General features: G+C 28.9%; 7 protein-coding genes across 7 annotated transcripts; 2 read left to right on the top strand and 5 right to left on the bottom strand.

Annotated features, from left to right (window-relative positions):
- Nucleotides 1-400: 400 nt before the first annotated feature.
- Nucleotides 401-2,548, bottom strand: OCT59_025569 (uncharacterized protein; the record flags this gene model as incomplete). Its single annotated transcript, XM_025309767.2, has 3 exons — nucleotides 401-1,602; nucleotides 1,658-2,047; nucleotides 2,281-2,548. The coding sequence occupies 3 exons, from the start codon at nucleotides 2,546-2,548 to the stop codon at nucleotides 401-403; spliced, it is 1,860 nt and encodes a 619-aa protein (XP_025189711.2).
- A 312-nt stretch (nucleotides 2,549-2,860) lies between these two features.
- OCT59_025568 (uncharacterized protein) lies at nucleotides 2,861-3,280 on the bottom strand (the record flags this gene model as incomplete). Its single annotated transcript, XM_066139403.1, has 2 exons — nucleotides 2,861-3,145; nucleotides 3,254-3,280. The coding sequence occupies 2 exons, from the start codon at nucleotides 3,278-3,280 to the stop codon at nucleotides 2,861-2,863; spliced, it is 312 nt and encodes a 103-aa protein (XP_065992178.1).
- An 859-nt stretch (nucleotides 3,281-4,139) lies between these two features.
- OCT59_025567 (uncharacterized protein) lies at nucleotides 4,140-4,724 on the top strand (the record flags this gene model as incomplete). Its single annotated transcript, XM_066139392.1, has 3 exons — nucleotides 4,140-4,232; nucleotides 4,473-4,593; nucleotides 4,684-4,724. 3 exons carry the CDS (start codon nucleotides 4,140-4,142, stop codon nucleotides 4,722-4,724), a joined length of 255 nt encoding a protein of 84 aa, XP_065992177.1.
- A 2,582-nt stretch (nucleotides 4,725-7,306) lies between these two features.
- OCT59_025566 (uncharacterized protein) lies at nucleotides 7,307-8,437 on the bottom strand (the record flags this gene model as incomplete). Its single annotated transcript, XM_066139383.1, has 5 exons — nucleotides 7,307-7,418; nucleotides 7,500-7,633; nucleotides 7,728-8,185; nucleotides 8,253-8,273; nucleotides 8,356-8,437. 5 exons carry the CDS (start codon nucleotides 8,435-8,437, stop codon nucleotides 7,307-7,309), a joined length of 807 nt encoding a protein of 268 aa, XP_065992176.1.
- Nucleotides 8,438-8,659: 222 nt separating this feature from the next.
- Nucleotides 8,660-9,335, bottom strand: OCT59_025565 (uncharacterized protein; the record flags this gene model as incomplete). The annotated part of the gene is made up of 5 exons (XM_066139375.1): nucleotides 8,660-8,707; nucleotides 8,779-8,813; nucleotides 8,897-8,902; nucleotides 8,990-9,058; nucleotides 9,131-9,335. 5 exons carry the CDS (start codon nucleotides 9,333-9,335, stop codon nucleotides 8,660-8,662), a joined length of 363 nt encoding a protein of 120 aa, XP_065992175.1.
- Nucleotides 9,336-12,737: 3,402 nt separating this feature from the next.
- OCT59_025564 (uncharacterized protein) lies at nucleotides 12,738-13,178 on the top strand (the record flags this gene model as incomplete). Its single annotated transcript, XM_025325915.1, has 1 exon — nucleotides 12,738-13,178. One exon carries the CDS (start codon nucleotides 12,738-12,740, stop codon nucleotides 13,176-13,178), a length of 441 nt encoding a protein of 146 aa, XP_025178872.1.
- A 780-nt stretch (nucleotides 13,179-13,958) lies between these two features.
- On the bottom strand, nucleotides 13,959-14,180 carry OCT59_025563 (uncharacterized protein; the record flags this gene model as incomplete). The annotated part of the gene is made up of 1 exon (XM_066139356.1): nucleotides 13,959-14,180. The coding sequence occupies one exon, from the start codon at nucleotides 14,178-14,180 to the stop codon at nucleotides 13,959-13,961; it is 222 nt and encodes a 73-aa protein (XP_065992174.1).
- Nucleotides 14,181-19,124: the final 4,944 nt, after the last annotated feature.

The raw sequence follows: 19,124 nt of genomic DNA, 5'->3' as shown, positions 1-19,124 counted from the left end.
TGTACATAAATTATAGTACTTTTGTAATTACTTCCGAAATTGACTTGCATAAGAACCAACCATGATAAATCATCATGTATATTAAATGATTGAGATAAATTATTATATTAAACACAGCTTATTTTCAATATCAACACAAAAATTGAATTAATAAAAAGAAAACCAAAAAACTTCATTAAATATTTAATATGCGTAAGCTTTACAATACGATATATAAAAAAAGTGCTAAACTTTGAGATCGTGAACTTGGTTCACGAAGTCGATGTTTATGACAAATCTTAACAATTACATTCTAAAAGGATTTCTTTTAAATACAACACTAAAGCATATATTATTCGTTCCAAATTCCTTATTTTACAAAATGAATATACAGTGTCAAGGTACAATCATGAACTTGAAGCTATATATCTTTAATCTTCAGGTCAAGTTCAAGAGCGTATTGTTTAAAGCGACCAAACCAAGCAGGTTTTTTCTTTATAACAGTTTTCTTTGTAGTGTGAATACTCTGTTCTCGGTAAGTAGCAAATCTTGTTTCAGGTAGAACAAAGTAAAAACTGATCTCCTCATCTGGACGTGTTATTCCACGAATATACTTTTCCAGGCCACTCTTGACGATAGGATGTCTCTCTGCAATAGTCATCTGGAAGAACTTGTTTGTAGGGATAAAAGAATCGAACGACTTGTTATTTTTTTGAGTTGGTATGTAATATTTAGTAGTACCGGATGTATTTGTAGCATCTCCAATATCATCAATGTCACTAAACAACATTTTTTCCATGTTATTCAGTACAAGTTGTGGATCATTCCTTTTGAGGTTTTGATCTATAGGGCGAACTTTAAATTTTCCTCCACGTAGCAACTTTCGATGAGCAAGTCGCTCAAACATAGTACCTCGGAGTGAACCAAATTCATTCAAATCCTCGCTACTATTCACAAAATCTAGCAATTCTTGCTTGTGTTTTTCAGCGAGTTTGTTCATTACCATTTCGGAAACATAATCAGACGCAAACTCTAGAATATATTCACTATAATAAGACATTTTATCAGCGAGTTTAGAATCTATGGAAGTTGCGAGGTCTGCCGATATAGTTGGATTCACGAGAGTTGCTGATGTAGAAGATCCTTCAATTTCTCTCCCCTTTCCTTTATTTTGTATATTTCGTGCCTCTTCCTCTTGACCCGCCTCTTCCTCTTGATCCACCTCTTCTGCTTGATCCGCCTCTTTCATTGGTACATTTGTACAGATATGAACGAGTTTATGACTTGCACTGTTGCCCGAAGAGGTTTCACCAACAAAATACATTATGCTCTTTTCGACTTCAGTAATTGCAGTATCCAATTGTTTTTGCGAATTGTAATTGTGGGCATGAAACAAGACAAATCGAGGAATCCCACCCCATTTATAATGCAGAGCCTGAACTTCTTCTTTAGTAAGATGTTTGAAAATATCAATTTTATCCCTACAAATATCGATCTCTGCAAGAGACCACACCGGCATGTATCGTACATTTATCCCAAGTGAATCAAACGTTTTATAGTATGTCGTCTGGGGCGAACAGACAAGAATAGTTTTTCCACGAAATTCCATCGGCTCCCGAGCGTCTACAATAATTTTTTCCTAGGTAATCCTTGAATAGGTGAATATTGTCTAACTTACTACAGTAAACTTTGTCTTCGCTGAAAAGAATCGGAGATCTGTGATGTTGGTGGTATATGACCGTTCCATTGGCTTTTGCAATAATATAAAGCAAGTAATAACCGAAGAAGGTTTTCCCAATCCCCGGATTTCCGGTAATACGCCAACGAGACCTATTACTTTCAAAAATTATCTTGGACAAATCGAGATAGCAATCACGGATGAATATAGTGGTTATTGGATTTTCGTAATCGTCAACGCCCAGAAGATAGGAAGCATCATTGGATAGATTAAGGACATTGTCATCTATTGTCGCATCCTTGAAAGCTTTCCAAACCTTTTCAAGAGATTCATTATCATAGTTATCACTTTTAACTTCTTCTTCATCATCAATTTTTCTTCGTTTATACCCTAAATACTGGAAAATATTAATAATGCAAACAAATAATGAATCAACGGTTATCAAAAAGTCAAGCCAAAGACGCGTTGACAAAATCTATAACGACTCACTTACAGCGGTGGTTTGATCTACAATAACGTGAACGTTTTTTGAGCGGGTTTGACGATAAGAAGCAGAAAGAAAAGCACAAGATTATATAAAGCCTTCGGTATTATTGGCAAATATGAGAATGAAATTTACTTACCTCCTTTATATTCATTAATCAACTTCATAATTTTTGTAGAAGCTCCAAGAGATATTCCATGAGCTTTAAGACCTTCGTACGTTAAATCAAAAAAGATTGAGCCATCGACTTCTCCAGCTGCTAACGTGTCTATGTGATTATCAATATTGCCTAACCTCCCTTTCAAGAATCCATTAAGTTCTACGGCATTATATCCTCTCACTTCCTCGAATGTCGGAAGAGAAATAACAGGAACACCAGCGGAGGAACTTGCAACGTTAGACGACATAATTTTTGTGATTAAAATAGTATGAAAAGAATGGATGAATTGAGAAAAAAATTGTTGGGGTTATTGGATATACTGTATATATATGAGAAATCGATTGTCACACAGACTGAGTTGATCGGTTACGCAACTGACTAATACAGATAGTATGTCACACCAAATTACAGAATAGATACCATATATATGCAAATCTTACGTCACACAGAGGAGAAAAATAATTACCTACGGCGGGCCAACAAGAATTTTCCTGATATCATACATTCATACTGCGTATTTCACATGATGAAATTTTCGTTCTCTATGCTTTTACCGATACTATTGGCATACCATTTTGCCTTCAGCACTCAGGGCGATAAATTCGTTCTCCAAAATACTCACAACAGCCCCATCGACCATCTTTACCATTCTTGCTTCATGGTCTTTATTACATATGGGACAAGGCACTGAACTGTTAAACACAAATTTATCACCATAATTCTCACTGTATCTCAATGATAGATAAGGAAACTGCTCTAACACTAACCCAATTATATGTTTTCGCTTTTCATCTGTTTCATCAGCAGGTAAAATAGAGATTGGAAGTCTGGATTTGGATCTCCCCTTAGGAATAGATGATGTACTCACTTCAGCTTTGGACGATCTGTCTGAATTGATTCCTTTGGAATCACCCGAAGAAAGTTAAAGAAATAGGTAGGTTGATATGCTTACCCCAAGGTATCCGCTTGGTCTAATCATCTGAAATCTCCTCTTCGGAATCAATAATAGAGTCATCCTGATCATCAGTGTTGGGATTCTTGGAGAAATAATCAATAATAGTTTGAACTTGACTATCAATAATTCCGAAATAGAATTCGCACTATATGTTGTGATATACTTGATTTTATCAATTCCTATTTTTTCGAAAAACTCATAAATCTTCCTGGCTCTTTAAGTCTGTTTGCGTAATGCTTCTCGTTTGTACAGGAGGAAGGAGTTTAGTAAGATTGTCATAATCATACCCTTCTCCCTTTTCTCGCCAATTTTATACTTGTTTGTTAATTTCTACAGCCTTTTTATCGAATTCTTCAATATCTGATATAGAAATATCAATACAATAATTCTTTTTGATTAGCTTGAATTGATTCATCTTTCGCATCTCATGCTTCTTGGATTAAGTAAGTCAGATTTTGTAATATATTTGGGGATTATCCGTATCAGATTTTTCGTGACGGGCCGACCGCTATTAAATCATTGTTATTGGAATTCAAGTTATTTGTACTGTTTGCATTCAAAGGTTGAGTAGATTGAGCGGGCCGTCACCGAAATTTCAGTCACATGATTTTTCTTAGATGCCGAAGTAGAGTAATACGGATAGTTGTAGCGTAGAGTTACCCTATAGAGTATTGTATGATCATGTAAAACGTTATACAAAATTGTATACTTAGTAAAACTACTGCTGCGTATGTACAACAAAAAATCATTGTATAACAATATAATACACAAATATACAATAAATCGATAATCAGTTAATCAACCAAAATTTTTTTCATCGAAACTCTCACTTTCGCGACTCTCACGTCCTCTCACGTTCTCTTTTCTAATAAACTTTTTAACCATGAATACTATTATTAACAAAGAAGATATTATTTACAAAGAAGATATTATTTACAAAGAAGATATTATTTACGAAGAAGATCTTATTGCAGAGGTAAACTAAATATTTTATATGAATATTTATAATACAAAACTAAACGATAAAAATTTTTTAATTTTTATAATATAGCCAAGTTCATCTGACATGGGGATACTGAAGACACTGAGGATACTGAAATATACATTACAAAAAATACGACCGTCAAAAAAATAATACATTCACTGGCTCCAGTCAAGTACCATCGACAAGTAAAGAAGGAGTTGCAATTATTTATCATATTGAAGGGTGGGACAGGACGAAAGTTGGATAAGGAAAGATTTACATCAATTTAGTGTTCAACAAATTTATAATATACCTAATCGTGGACATGATAAAGGGCCTATTGCTCGTGAAGTTCAATCCAATAAACGAAAAGGTAATGTTAAATTTTAAAAAAAAATTATATTAAAAATTGATCCCACTTTGAATTATAATTAATCCAATTTATTTATTTATTATAAATCAGCTAACTCACAGTCCAAGAAAGCTATCATAATTTCTGATTAAGAAGGTGATGATTATGATGATGATAAAAATGATAAGGAAAACAACAACAATTTAAATTTCAATGAACTTTAATATCAAGAAAAAAAAATAACTCTAAAAGAACAGAAAATTTCTTTAAGAGAATACGAAGCAAAAATTCGTATGATGGAATTATCTAATCTTGAAATGAACGTGAATTGAAATTAAAATAGTAAAAATAGTAATTATCATAGGATTGGCAATCAGGTTGCAACTTAAACCAGATTTTTATTTGTATTCTGAAAAATTTGCGTAATTGATCCATCTCAAAAAATTTCTTATAATAATTGAATTATCAAAACAAATATTCTTATTAGTACTAAGTGTTTGGACAATCTAAGCCTTTCAATCCTCGACTTTCCAGTGCCATTACCCCGAATAACATATCTTCTTGGTTCAATTTCACAACTTAAATAACCGCCTAAAACATTTAAGGATTTCATAAATGCAGTGTTTGCAAAATGAATCCAAATGTATTGCGAAAAAGTAAGGGTATTGGTACAAATGGACGTCTACTGGAGCGTGTATAGCAAAATGGAATTTTATAGGTCTTCAATGCTGGTGCTTCCTGTAGACATTTTTGCTGCCGTAGACGTTGGGGCAATATATAGGTCAAAAGGTTATCTAGATTTTTACATAAACGATAAAAGAAATTGGGCCATTGAACTATTACGAGATGGATATTGATCGGAAGAACATCAACGAAGATTTGGAAGAAACGGTGTTTATACTCCTATTAAAAAAATTGCGAAAGAGTGGGTAATTGTTGACACTTGAAATTGTACCATGAAATTACCAGAACAAGAGGAACATGGCACTAATGATATTTATGTCCTTTGCGCCAAAGACTTTGATTCTGTTCAGTTGACATTTCTGATAGAACTGAAGAGAACGTTCGATTGCTAGACGAAGAAGAAAAATATGGTATCTCGAATTTTTTTGGACGATGGAAGTATATATAATATTAAAATGATCTATTTAGTCAATATATATAATATAGAGTTAGGTAAAATATTTATTCATGAGTTGGACAAAATTATCAGACTTTGTGTGGTAAAAAATCAAACATGGCTAGACAAAATGTCACCCCGTGTCTGATATTTTACCTAAAAAAAAAATATTTTTTTTATACAAAAAGTTGATCAATCAACTAACTGATCGGATCGGTAAATCGGAATATGACCGACACGAAACCGTAACCGATCAGAATTATTAATTTTTACTGTATTTTATTACTTTGTAGGCGAGCCAGTTCGATCTTTTTCAAGCCAGCTTTTCAAGCATCAAGCCAATTTAATTATGGCTCAGCTCGCAAGCCGGCTCGGCTCATGCGGAGCTTTACTAGTAGTATATAAAATTTGCTTAATTTACTATGCTATTTAGGATTCTATCGTTAATTTTATCTTAATCTTATTAATGTAATTTAATATTTTTTTATTTTATTCTTAGTATATGATTCAGCTTTTTTTTTTAATTTTTATTTTATTTTATAGTACGATACTAGCAAACCATTTATTTTATAATATTCATTAAAAAAAAATAAAATTTATTAAAATTGTAAAATTTAATAAAAAATTTTCCAACAAAGTTTTAATCAATTTTTTATAAAAAAAAAGATCTCTAATGAAATTCTTTATTAAAAAAAAAATTTCAAGCCAAAATTCTCGATACCCTCATTAAAAAAAAAACTATTTTCAATAAAATTTTCTATTAAGATTTCTAAACAAAACTCTTCATCAAAAAAATAAAAAAATTTTTCAACAAACAATTCTCTAATAAAATTCTCAATCAAAAAAAAAATAACCCCTATTAAAGAAAATTTCTACTGAAATTCTCTATAAACAAGAGATTAAGTGATCAACAAGGTTTAATTGGACGCAAAGAGTTTTATTACCATTTAAATCACCGAAATATATGAGATCATTGTTGTTATCATCCATTTTTCAAAAATCTAATGAATCATCATATGTATATGTATATATGTATTAAAAGTGTGAAATTTCATCCTTTTTTGTCGGTGATATAAATAACAAATACATGTATATATTAATTATATATATATAAAAAAAAACATTTTTACTTACCAAAATAAATAATGACTCTTTGAAATATTTTCTTTCTTTTGATAAAAAAAAAATAAAAGGGTGAAGGAAGAGTTATTCGATTTTGTTTTTATTTTTATTTTTTTTTATTCCTTTGTTCAAATTTAACGTTGCCTTTTATAATAAATGGTAATTCATCCCACTTTATGGAAGGTATGCTGCTCATCTTTTTTTATTGCAAAGGAATCACCAAATTTAGATTTTTTTTCACGCATCATTTATACTTAAAAGAAGATATCAACATGGATCATCTTTAAAGAAATCATGTTGATGTTACAATTATAGTTTAATTAAATTAGCATTTGTCTCGCGTTTAAGAAAAAAAAAAAGAAAAAGTGGGAACTGAGGAGCGCAGGCGCAGTAAAAAATTTATGATAAAAAATTATTAATATATTATTTATACACAGAATAAATATTTATACAGTACATAATTTTTAACAATCTATAAATAACGTTATGATATCATTTGGACGCATCCAATAATTTTATAAATTTGAAATCATCTATCATGATTAAATCTGGTTTCTCCTTTGCAAGATGTAAAATAGTTTCACCAAATAAGCTGTTAGCCCAACTATTTTTAATAAATTAAAAATGTAATTAATATATTAATATATTATTTTCCATTCAAATATTTAATTTAATTTTAACTTACGCAAACCATGATCTTGTATAATTATTTGGATCATTATAATAAAAAGATTCGTGCGTTAATCCAGTATCAGCACTAGATTCTTTAAGTAATTCTAAAGTTTCTAAAATTTCTTGATCATTTGTCGACGTTAAAATCTATATTTGAGAGAAAGTTAAGAAAGACATAATATAATTATAATAAATTTAAGAATTTTTTTAATTATTATTATTATTATAATTATTATTATACCTTCATACATAGACTCATTGGCCAAATGTAACCTAACCCTGTATGAGGACTACCAACTCCCTGAAATTTTTCTCCATTAAACCAAAATTTATTCCAATCACTTAAAACAAAATCTCTCGTTTTCAGATAAATTTTATCATCATTATCAATAAATCCAAAATAAGGTAAACTTAATAAACTTGGTAAATTTGCATCATCCATTAAATTTGATGAACCATAACCATCAATTTCATACGCAAAAATATTTTCAAAATGTTTATGTGGAATTATGGCATTTGAATAGATAGAATCACGTATTATTTGAGATAAATTTTTAGCTTTCTTGGCAATATCAGGTGATGTGGTATCAATCATCTCATAAAGATGAGAAAGTTCAACTGAAGCAAAAGCGTTGGATGGAATTAAGAAAGGAAATGTTGTACTATCGTCTGAAGGTCTAAATTGTGATTTTACAAGACCTGAAAATTATATAATAATTATAAATTAATAATAATTATAATAATAATAGAAATATAATATTATTACCGATTCTTTTAACAGGCGCTCCTATAATATATATATATATAAAAAAAAAATACGCATAAACTTTTTATAATTAATTTAAAAATATACATATTAAATTACTCACCAATTCCTTCCATCATCAAGGTTTCAGTGGTAGTTCTTGTTAATCTAGAAAATTTATAAGCTTCATTTTTAAATTCTTGCATTGTATGTATTTCTAATATGCTGTATCTAAAATCGAATTAACGGCTTCTAACCAAATTTTATTCGTTAAAAATCTATCATCCTTAGTATTACTCCAATAATTATGAGATAATTTTAAAAAAGAAACTAAAGAGTCAAGCTCCCATTTTTTTTCCCATGTAGCACTTGAAGGAGGTGGAGTTGTGATATCAGTTTTTGACCATGGATTTTTTGGATGAGGAAGTTTAGACTTTAGATTCAGGTGGTGCATAATATGCATTCGCATATGGATCCTATAAAAAAATTTATTAAAAATGTGTAATCTTTTTTTAAAAAAAAATATCATTGAAAAAATAAATCCTACACTGATAATTAACTCTGCTTGCATATATATAACACCTAAAATAAGATTTTTCAATTTATCATCACATTTTGCGTAAGGGATATAAGAGATAATTTGATTTGTCGAATCTCTCAGCCACATTGCACTAGGAAAAAAAAAGTTTATGTTTTTTGGGTCGTCTTTAACCAAAACAAACTATCCTTCTGAAAAAAAAAAAAGTTGAATAAATTACGGAATATCTCCAGTAACAATGAACGTTCTTGGAAATCTTCACCAACATTAAACCAAGCTACCGTCGTATCTATGTATGGAAAATATTAAATTAAATTTTAAAAATTTTTATCGTCATCGAATCAGAAAATAATTTACCTACCTAAGGTATTTGGCCAACAATTTTCAAATAATCTTGCCAAATCTTTATCTTTCATATTCGAAGTTATATCTTTTATGACTTTCTCAATGACAGGGCTAACAAATTTTCGTTCGGATTCTTTCGGGCGAACAAATGGAAATTTTGATTTATATTCAGTTTTGGTAGTAGTTTCTTCATTATTTGCGGATGATTTAAACAGGAACATTTTTTTTTTACTGATTTTAGAGAATACATACATTTATATCTTGATAAATTATTTGTGTCACAAATAAAAGACTGATAATCGTGTGAGCAAAAAATGGTATGTTCATGCGATCCAGTGACGATCTGTATTACAATGAAATAATGAAAATAAAGTCAGTGATGTGCTTGATTTGTGGCCGCGATGATTTATTAAGCAAACTCCCAGGGTGGTAATTAATTTTCAAATCCATGATTTTGATTTAAAATGTTAATACATATATATATTTTTTTTCGTGCCGTAGGAATTTACGTAGTCAGAAATCAGAATCGTACGAATTCAAAATATTAAATGTCTTGGGTAAAAAGACTATGGTTAATAAAAAATGGAGATTTTATAGATTAAGTCCGAATTTGAAATTTTACATTATGATAGTAATATTTAAGTGATTTATTTTTTTAAAATAAAAATAAACGAATGATCTTTTGATTTAGTTTAGTGACTTTATCTTTGTAATTTTACTGTTACTTTGAGAAATAAAAATAAAAAAATACAGTATTAAAGATCCTATATAATAAGACCAACAACAATTTCCTCCAACACTGATAACCAAATCGCGTTCGACCCTTCCGGAACTGAGGTGATGCCACCTTGGTGGAGAAAAATTAAGTAAGAAGCACAAGCGTGAGTCAAAGACACCGCGCGCGGACAAAGCACCAAGGAAAATAAAAGAGTCAAGAAATAAAAATATAGTTATCTATTACTATTTAAAAGATTACAAATAAACGAAGTGTTATAAAAATGGTCCATATTATTATTTAAAGTAAAAACCCCTATGGGTTTCCCATGTACCCTAATGTAAAAGTTACTAGAAGTCCAACGTATGTAAGACGCCTCGTCAATTCGGACTTTTTTGAACTTGTGTAAGGAGGAAACGTAAATATGTATCTTGATCGCTGAACTATATCTGGAGGTTGATCAGTAGATAAGCCTTTGGTAGGTTTATTCGAATTGTTCTTTCTCTGTTGATTTGATAAATAGATTTTCTTTTTCTTATTAGTAATTCCATTCGTGATTCCCCATTGTTTGACATTTTTTGGCTCTTTTACGCCAGATACTTTAACTTTAGTGACTGATATAATGACAGGACCTTCACCACACACCGGAATCACCACCTAACTATCTTACCTTAATAATATTTTTAATTTTAGTAATAAATGATTCAGTTTATTCGTAATTAGTATCTCTAGTAGAACCATTAACTAGAAATTAATTATTTACCATATATTATTCCTTTTAAAGTTGAATTTCTTCATTCTTGTAAATCTCTGCATTTACCTATTATAAGAAAGGAAAATTATTAAAAGTGTGCTAAATTTTTATTTAATGATAAAGAAGACATAGCCAATTCCTCCTTTAGAATTAGCAGACTTTACCAATAACAAAGTAGGATTTTATCTGCTTGAGTTGGTTATCAAGTGAACAAGAGAAATAAAAAAAATAAAAAAAAAAGAAATAAAAAAATAAAAACAAAATAAAATAAAAAAGAAAAAAAGGGAATAAAAAAATAAAAATAAAATAAAAAAGAAAGCAGGTAATTTCATAGGAATTACCCACTTTGCAATAAAAATAAAATAAAAAAGAAAAAGCAGGTAATTTCAAGGAATTACCCACTTTGCTCACCCTTACCCAACCCAAACAAACAAATCCAGTACCCTCCTAAGTAAAATTTGTGAACTCCCCGACTCAAATGAGTTATCCGTTCTAATTTTAGCTTAGGAAGTTACCCACTTTGCAAATAAAAAAATACACACCTCTCTTAAAGTCTCCTAAGCCATTTACACTCATCTAGAAAACCGGTAATGCTCCATTCAGAGAGCTTTCGTCTGTTGTCTAGTGTTTCAATACAAAATAGTGCTGTAAGCCTGTAACTAATAAATAAAAAAAAAGGAATAAATAAGATCCAATGATAAGAGGTCTATAAACATCAAAAAAAAAATTTCGCGTTTTTAATATTTGATACGCACTCTTTTCAAGAACTCCTCTAAGGAAATAAGTTTATAAACCAACGACCATCGGAATTCTTTATGTTCACGTATTGGCAATGGTAGTTTGAGATTGATCACTAAAATTAGACGTACGCGACGCGTACGTCTAAGAAAGGGAGTCGCGTACGTCTAAGAAAGGGACGAAGTGAAGGATTTTAGAGTATTTTTATTTTTTAGAGAGTATTTTTTTTTTTAAAGAAAAGAAAACAGTAGAGAAAACTGATGGTATATATGTTGAGAGTATATATATTTGTAAAAAAAATCGCGTCGTGGGAAAAAAAATGATGACTGATGATCGTCATGTGATTCTGCAATGTGGAGCTTGTTAATACTTTGTACGCGCCTATCAAATTATTCAAATTTAAATTTTTAAAATAAAGGAATCATCACATCTTCAATATATGTGTAAATAATAGTCAATTATGACAATTCGTATTGTAAAAATTTTAAAGAATTATAATATAATATTTATTTGCAAAAAAAAAAAATTGATTATAATAATCAATACTTCGAATATGAGTTAAATTCAAATTCAGCAAACAAAGTTGTGGCTTTGTGATTAGTAACCATATTTGAAGTTAAATATAATATCAGAAAAAGTAACCTATAGTTATCAATCAATCAATCAATTGTCGTGATTAGTAATATATTATATAATCTTCTAGAAGATAGTAATAATCAGTATAAATACTTTATATATAATTTTAAAAGAATTATAATATACTATTTTATTGACTATCTGATGTGACAAATAAATTATTTAGGTGTCTTATCCGTAATATATATTAATCATAATATTATCATATTAATTATGAATAAAAAATAGTTGATAGTTAATAGCGCAGTAGGCAATTGATAACAAAAACATTTCTTTCAATAACACAATCTGTGGCGCAAGACTCATTGATCGTCCAGACAAAAGTATCCTAGTCTTGACAATCAGTTATATTAATTCAATAACATTCTTTTTCATGCTTAAAAGAGAATAATAATTACCTTTTATAATAAAACCAATTTAAAAATAGATTTTTATTTCATGGCTCGACATCAAAAACATTGTCTTTGTTAATTAAAATAAAATGATTTTGTTAATTAAAAATAATAACAAATATAAAAATTTTTGTTGGTTTTATGTTAATAAAATGATTTTACGATATGTTTTTGTTTATAGTTTATACATAACTTCGCAAAAAAATTGCTAAATTATAAATACTCCTCCATTTTGAGTTCGCATTTTTCAAAAAAAATTTATCAAAAAAAAATCATATATATTTTTTTTCCTCCTATAATAAAAAAAAAAATACAACAATATATCATCTTTAAATTCTTCATAAACAAAAATGCAAAATTCCATCAGAAACTCAACTATACAACCACTATGGAAATTTCCGAAAATGTAGAAGTTGGTAAATTGATTGGTCGTGGAGGACGTAACATAAAACCCATTGAAAGAGGGACTGGTACATGCATTTACATTAATACAAAAGTAAATCCTCGACAAATTGAAATTAAAATAAATAAAGAATATAAATTTAAAGATGAAAATATTTCGCTTTGGGAATGGATCAATAAAGCGATATGTCAAATAGACAATTTACTAGAAGATATTGAAGTAAGAAATCGAAAAAAAGATATAGAAAAAGAGAAAAATAATAGTAGAATTTCAGATAATGGTATTCATCAACATGCAACATCAAGAAACCATAAAAAACGAAGAATGCCGCATACGAAATCAAACACAGTTGGGCAAAAACATCAAGCACAGACGGACAAAAATATCAAGCACAGATGGATAAAATCATTAAGCACGGACGGATAAAAATGTCAAGCATGGTCAGATAAAATCATCAAGCACGTACAGATAAAACATCAAGCAGTTATCAAGCATGAACAGATAAAGAACAGGTAAAATGTCAGGCACGGTGTAACATTTTGTCAATCCATGCTTGATTTTTCACCCGCCTAATGCCTGATAGTTTAGTCCAACTTGGCTTGCCATAGAAGTCATGTTTTTTTTCATCTGCATTATGTTCAGAAAACTTGGTAATTTTAACCTCTCCATCTGAACTAGGGATTGGAATCGATTAATCGAAAATCGACAAAACATAGTAAAATCAATTCTCGAGAATCGATTCTCAGCAATTTTTTACATATAAGTTAACCTGACTCCAAAGTAATTTTTCATGCCGGCCAAGTGCTGATTATTTTTGCTGAAATTAGAAACTGATTCAAAGTCAGATTGGTCGTCTATAAGAAAAATCTTGAAAAGATTCGATTTTCGATTCCAATCCCTAATCTGAACCAATTGCAGTAAATTTAGGGAATAAAAATCGTAGAATTAATATAACAAAGGAGACAGTATATCAATGCTATTTCTTGTATAAGAGCGAATTTTTTCTTCATTAAGTTTCCAATATGTTCCATTGCATCCATTGATCCTGTCTACCAGCCTCATTAGCCATACATTTCCTAAAACTGAATCATATTTTACTAAGAAATGCTCGTATGAATCTCCCAAATACGATACGAGGGACTTCTGACTCAAAGGTATTGGGCAAAGAAATGGAAAATTCTTCATCATGAACCCATCTTCTTGTCATCACTCCTTACCTGCATTTGTTGTGCCTTTGCCAAGGTCCACCACTGCTGGATAAGCAGACCCATCTACCCTAGTAATATACAAATCCAATTTTCTGGCAAGCATCACACTAATACTATTATACTGAGATTTGGGGTCAATCAACGCTTTAACGGTTACTTTGTTACCATTGGTCAAAGATTGAAGGTCAACGAATGTACAGCCTATTATTAATCTTTTCATTATTAACACTGCAACATTTTTTAAGATCCTGGTTTGGAGGTGACGTAAGTCACAGTTTTATCTTCGCAAAATGGTACAAATTTACCTTCCTTCCTCTACGTGTATTATCGATCTTTGTTTCATGTAACCATAACCATGGTAAACAAACCTAATATGAGATCCGCTTTAGGCTCTTTTACCACCACAGAATCATTTAACACCTCATCACTTCCGTCTTTTCCTTCGTAAACAAATGACAAATCTAGGCAATTTATATAACCTTCTTACCTTCCGCATCTCCAATATACATTTGCCATGTCCTGTTAGTAGTTTTGTATTCTATTCCATGTTCTTCGAGAAACCTCTTGTTGATAAGATTTGCAATTTTGCATCGGAAGTTGTATTGACCAATGCTTTAACAGAATAAGGACGCTTCGCGTTGTGATACTCTTCATGAATTTTACAATTTACTATGTAAGTGTAATATCATAAATTTTGGCCGAAATTAAAAATTGATGGCCAAAATTAGTTAAGACATTATTGGCTGAAATTAATTGAATTCGTTAATCATTTAAACCATTCTATTTTCTATTTATAGAATCATTGATTTACATAAATTGCGCCTACTTGCATATTCTTAAAAAAAAAAGCTTCGCTTTCTCTTAATCCCCTTTACGCTCTGTTATTTATAAAAGATTATAATATTAGTTGAATCATGTCGTATAAATTTGAATCTGATGTCATAAAAGCGCTTGAAGAGATGCTTAAAACTAAAACAGATTATAATGTTATTATTCAAATTGGAAAAGAACATAATTTTAAGGAATTTCATGTACACTCAAATATCTTGCGCTTTAGATCCGAATATTTTAATGAAATACTTTCTGCTGAAAATATAGAGAAGAAAGACGGAAAATATATAGTTAAGAAACAAAATATAACTCCACAAGCTTTTGATACTATTCTTAAGTAAGTTAATTCAAATTCCTTGTATGAAAATATAATTAAAATTGTTTACATGTGTTTAAATCTTTTTTTATATTATTATTATTAACAAGGTATCTTTATACTGGTCATATTAATTTCGATAATAAAACCGGAACTGAGCTTTTGGATATTATGATCGCCTCCGACGAACTGAAATTGAAACAATTAACTAAAATTACCGAAGAATTTATTATTGAAAATTATCAACAATTCTTACAAAATGATCCAGTTGGAATTCTTCAAATTGTTTATTATAATAAATCACTTGTTAATCTACAAGAATTTTGCTTGGAAACAATTTGTTCTGATCCTAAAGTTTTATTCGATTCCAATAAGTTTATCAATTTACCTGCTCCTTTACTAGAAATTATTTTAAACCGAGATGATTTAGATTTAGCCGAAATTAAAGTTTGGGAAAGTTTAATCAAATGGGGACTAGCCCAAGAACGAACACTTGATCAAGATGTTACTAAATGGAATCAAGATAATTTTAGCCAATTTCAAAGAATTCTTTATAAATTCATCCCTTTAATTAGATTTTGTGAAATATCATCTGAGGATTATATCAATAAGGTTAAACCTTATAAAAAAATTTTATCGAAAGAATTAAGAGATGATATTTTAAAATTTCATATGCTTCCTGGATATGCATCAATTTTCAAAATTTCACCAAGATGTCCCAAATATCAATTTGATTCCGTTATAATTGATCGATCAGATTGCTTTGTGTTTTTTGCAAATTGGATTAATAAAAAAGGAGAATATGACAATTTTGAAACTATTCCCTATAAATTTAATCTCTTATACAGGGCTAGCAGGGACGGCAATACAGCCGAAGCATTTCATGAAAAATGTGATAATAAAGGAGCAACTATAGTTATAGTAAAAATCAATGGAACAGAACAAATAATTGGTGGGTATAATCCATTTGATTGGGATTCAAGTAGGTATTGTAATTATAAGCATACAACAGACAGTTTTATGTTCTTATTTACAGATAGAAAGAACATAAAATCTGCAAAAGCAGGCTATAGTAGTGGTCACGCTTCTATAGGTTGTTATCAAAATAATGGACCAATATTTGGTCACTATCTTTATTATTCAAGTTCCACTTGGTTGGTTAGTGGTGATCATTCAGGGAATTATCCTGATATTAACATTCCAATTACATTATTTAAAAATACAAATTTTAATGATTATGAAGTTTTTCAAGTTATGAAGAAATCATATTAGTGTCTCATTATCTAATTCTTGATCTGGACAGAGGGAATATAATCAGTGACTATATTCTTCTCATTACTTTTTAATATTATTTGCCATGTAAGTCTGCCAGAGGATTGAGTGTTTTATTCTTATATAGCGAATAATTTTTTCGGGTTTTTTCAGGAAATTCAATTTATGATTTTATTATATTATATATTATGAAAAAAGATTTTTCAAATTAAAATCACTATGCAAAGTAATCATCGATTCTGTGATCACACGAATTTAATATTCTTTTTTTACTTTTTTTACAAATTTTTATTTAAGGAAGTAGTTATTTACATATTATTATTATAAACTTATGTAATAATAACTAAGAAATAAAGTATTAAACAAATTTATTTTATAGTTTGTACCTGTAAATAAAATAATAAATGGAATTCCTTTTAAATATCACAAATTAAACATACCAATTAAAATTGATTTTAAACATTACCGGTGGTGAAATTATGATGTAATGCTGGCCAGTATTTTATTAGATTTTTAATTCTGGTCATAATGCTGATATGGTGACCATCACCGCCGGTAAGCTTTAGCAATTTTCTATATTAATAGCTATCATATTCAAAACTAACGGCCAATTAGACTAATATGGATTGTCTAATAATATAGTATTGAAAGATATATTTAGAATTCAAAGGAAATCGAATATTTAAACAATTTTATTTGCATTAAAATTTAATTATCGGAATTTTATTAATATAAAGCTTGGTTTATGCTCGTTATAATTAATTATTTTATGACCAATATTAGAACTTTGCTTTTTTAAACGTATGAATTTTATCCTTTTAGGTTATTTTTACAAAAATTTACACTAATAAAATAAATTGATACAGTATTACGTAATATTTATTGTTACTCATAAGGGTAGACTAGTATTCCCCTTAAATGATCGTGAATCATGAATACGAGACTTTATGGCATTATATCGGTTCATTTTAGATAGTAATTATTATGACAAACTTTGGAATGAGATTATTATACGCCCAATTGGTTGCACAAAATTATTTTTCATATTATTTAGAAAATTCTTTTTATCCATCATTTTTTCAAATTATTGTTGTCCAATTATTGATTTCCTTCAATTTTTATTTGTTTTCTTTCTTAATTTGTGTTTCATTTATATTTCCATCATTATCTTTTTGATGAAATGGTTAATAATTACGCAATATTTAAAAATCCTTCCACTTGCTAATCATATACGTCTTAACTATATAAAAATAATGTCAATGTATCAATTGCATCATCGTTATGTACTTACCCTTCGATAAAGTATTTCAAAACGAACTTCCCATAATAATTCAAAATGCCTTTAGAAATACTTTCTGTATCACTAACAGAAATTTCCATCTTTTCATTTTCAGATATAATTAAAAATATAAATAATACGTCCAAAAAATTTCCAAATTAGTTATTGTTATCAATACTTGCTTATAACATGTAGTCATTAATGAAACTTGTAAATACAAATGATGAAAATTTTTTTGACCCAACATTAAGATTTAAATCTAATCATATACTAATTAAATTTATTTCTTTTAATGAACAAAATAAAAATTGTATTTTTGTGAATAAGAATATATTGAGACGCTTCTTTACAAAAAAATGTTTATCGCGCTATAACGATAATAATGATATAATTAAACATATAAGTATAATTATTAATTAGTTAATCATACAGAATTGTGCATTATTCCGTATTCCTATTAGATACGTTATTTTTAAGGAAAAAAAATTGTATCCAATTTTTTTATAGGGATTATAGATATTTTATTCTACTGATTTATTTCTACAATGTTAAATGTTATTTCTTTAATGTACTGACAATTATTTGCTGTCACAAGTTCAGAGAGATCAAAATATTACAAAATTAAGCAATAGAAAGAAAAGCCATTACATTAAAACAATTTATATTAAAAATATCTGTTTCTCACCAAAATTCTTCCCTTTATTAATAAATTTAGAGTACTTCGAGCTTACAATTAAAAATTATTGGTACTCAGAATAAAACGTATAATACACTCGATCATTAATTGGTTCTAATTAAAGTTTGTATCCGTTTCATCCAGAAATACAAATTATTCTTGCAGAGTAGTAATTCAGGTCAAATTTATAATTACGACCAGAATTACTATTATTTTGGTGATCATAACCTCTCCACAATTCGAAAATTTCTTTTTTAAGTGATTGTCAATTACCGCTAACGGATAATATCTGGATATCCTTGTTGGATTATCAAAATTTTTTTATTTGTTCAATCCAGATTTATCCAAATATCCGCGGATATCCTTTTTAAAGGATAGCGGCGGATAATCAATGCTCAAGCACTGCATTAACAGTAGTAAAATTTTATTATTACTTGAAAACCTATAAAAAAAAAAAATAATCGAAATCAGTAAAATCAAGCCTATTCCTATTCTTTTACAATTTCTTATAACTTCACTGCATGTTAATAAAAAACCATCAATAAAACAAAAAATGGTTGCTTAACATGTTACATCATAAATGATTAATTAAATTACACGTTGTTTATACATATTTTATAAAATGTATTTTTGCTTATTTCAAAAGTAACAGGTAAAAAATTAAAAAATTCATATCCTTATACTGTAGATCTATAAAAATAATATTATTATAAGTATTGATATAAATTACTAAAATAAGCTAATGCGCAAATGTAATAATAATACACATCATAAAAATAAAAGAATCCAT

Source organism: Rhizophagus irregularis, chromosome 5, assembly GCF_026210795.1.
Source record: "Rhizophagus irregularis chromosome 5, complete sequence".
Classification (NCBI taxonomy): Eukaryota; Fungi; Glomeromycota; class Glomeromycetes; order Glomerales; family Glomeraceae; genus Rhizophagus; species Rhizophagus irregularis.
Note: the sequence above shows the minus strand (reverse complement) of the source record. Positions and strands in the feature narration are given on the sequence as shown.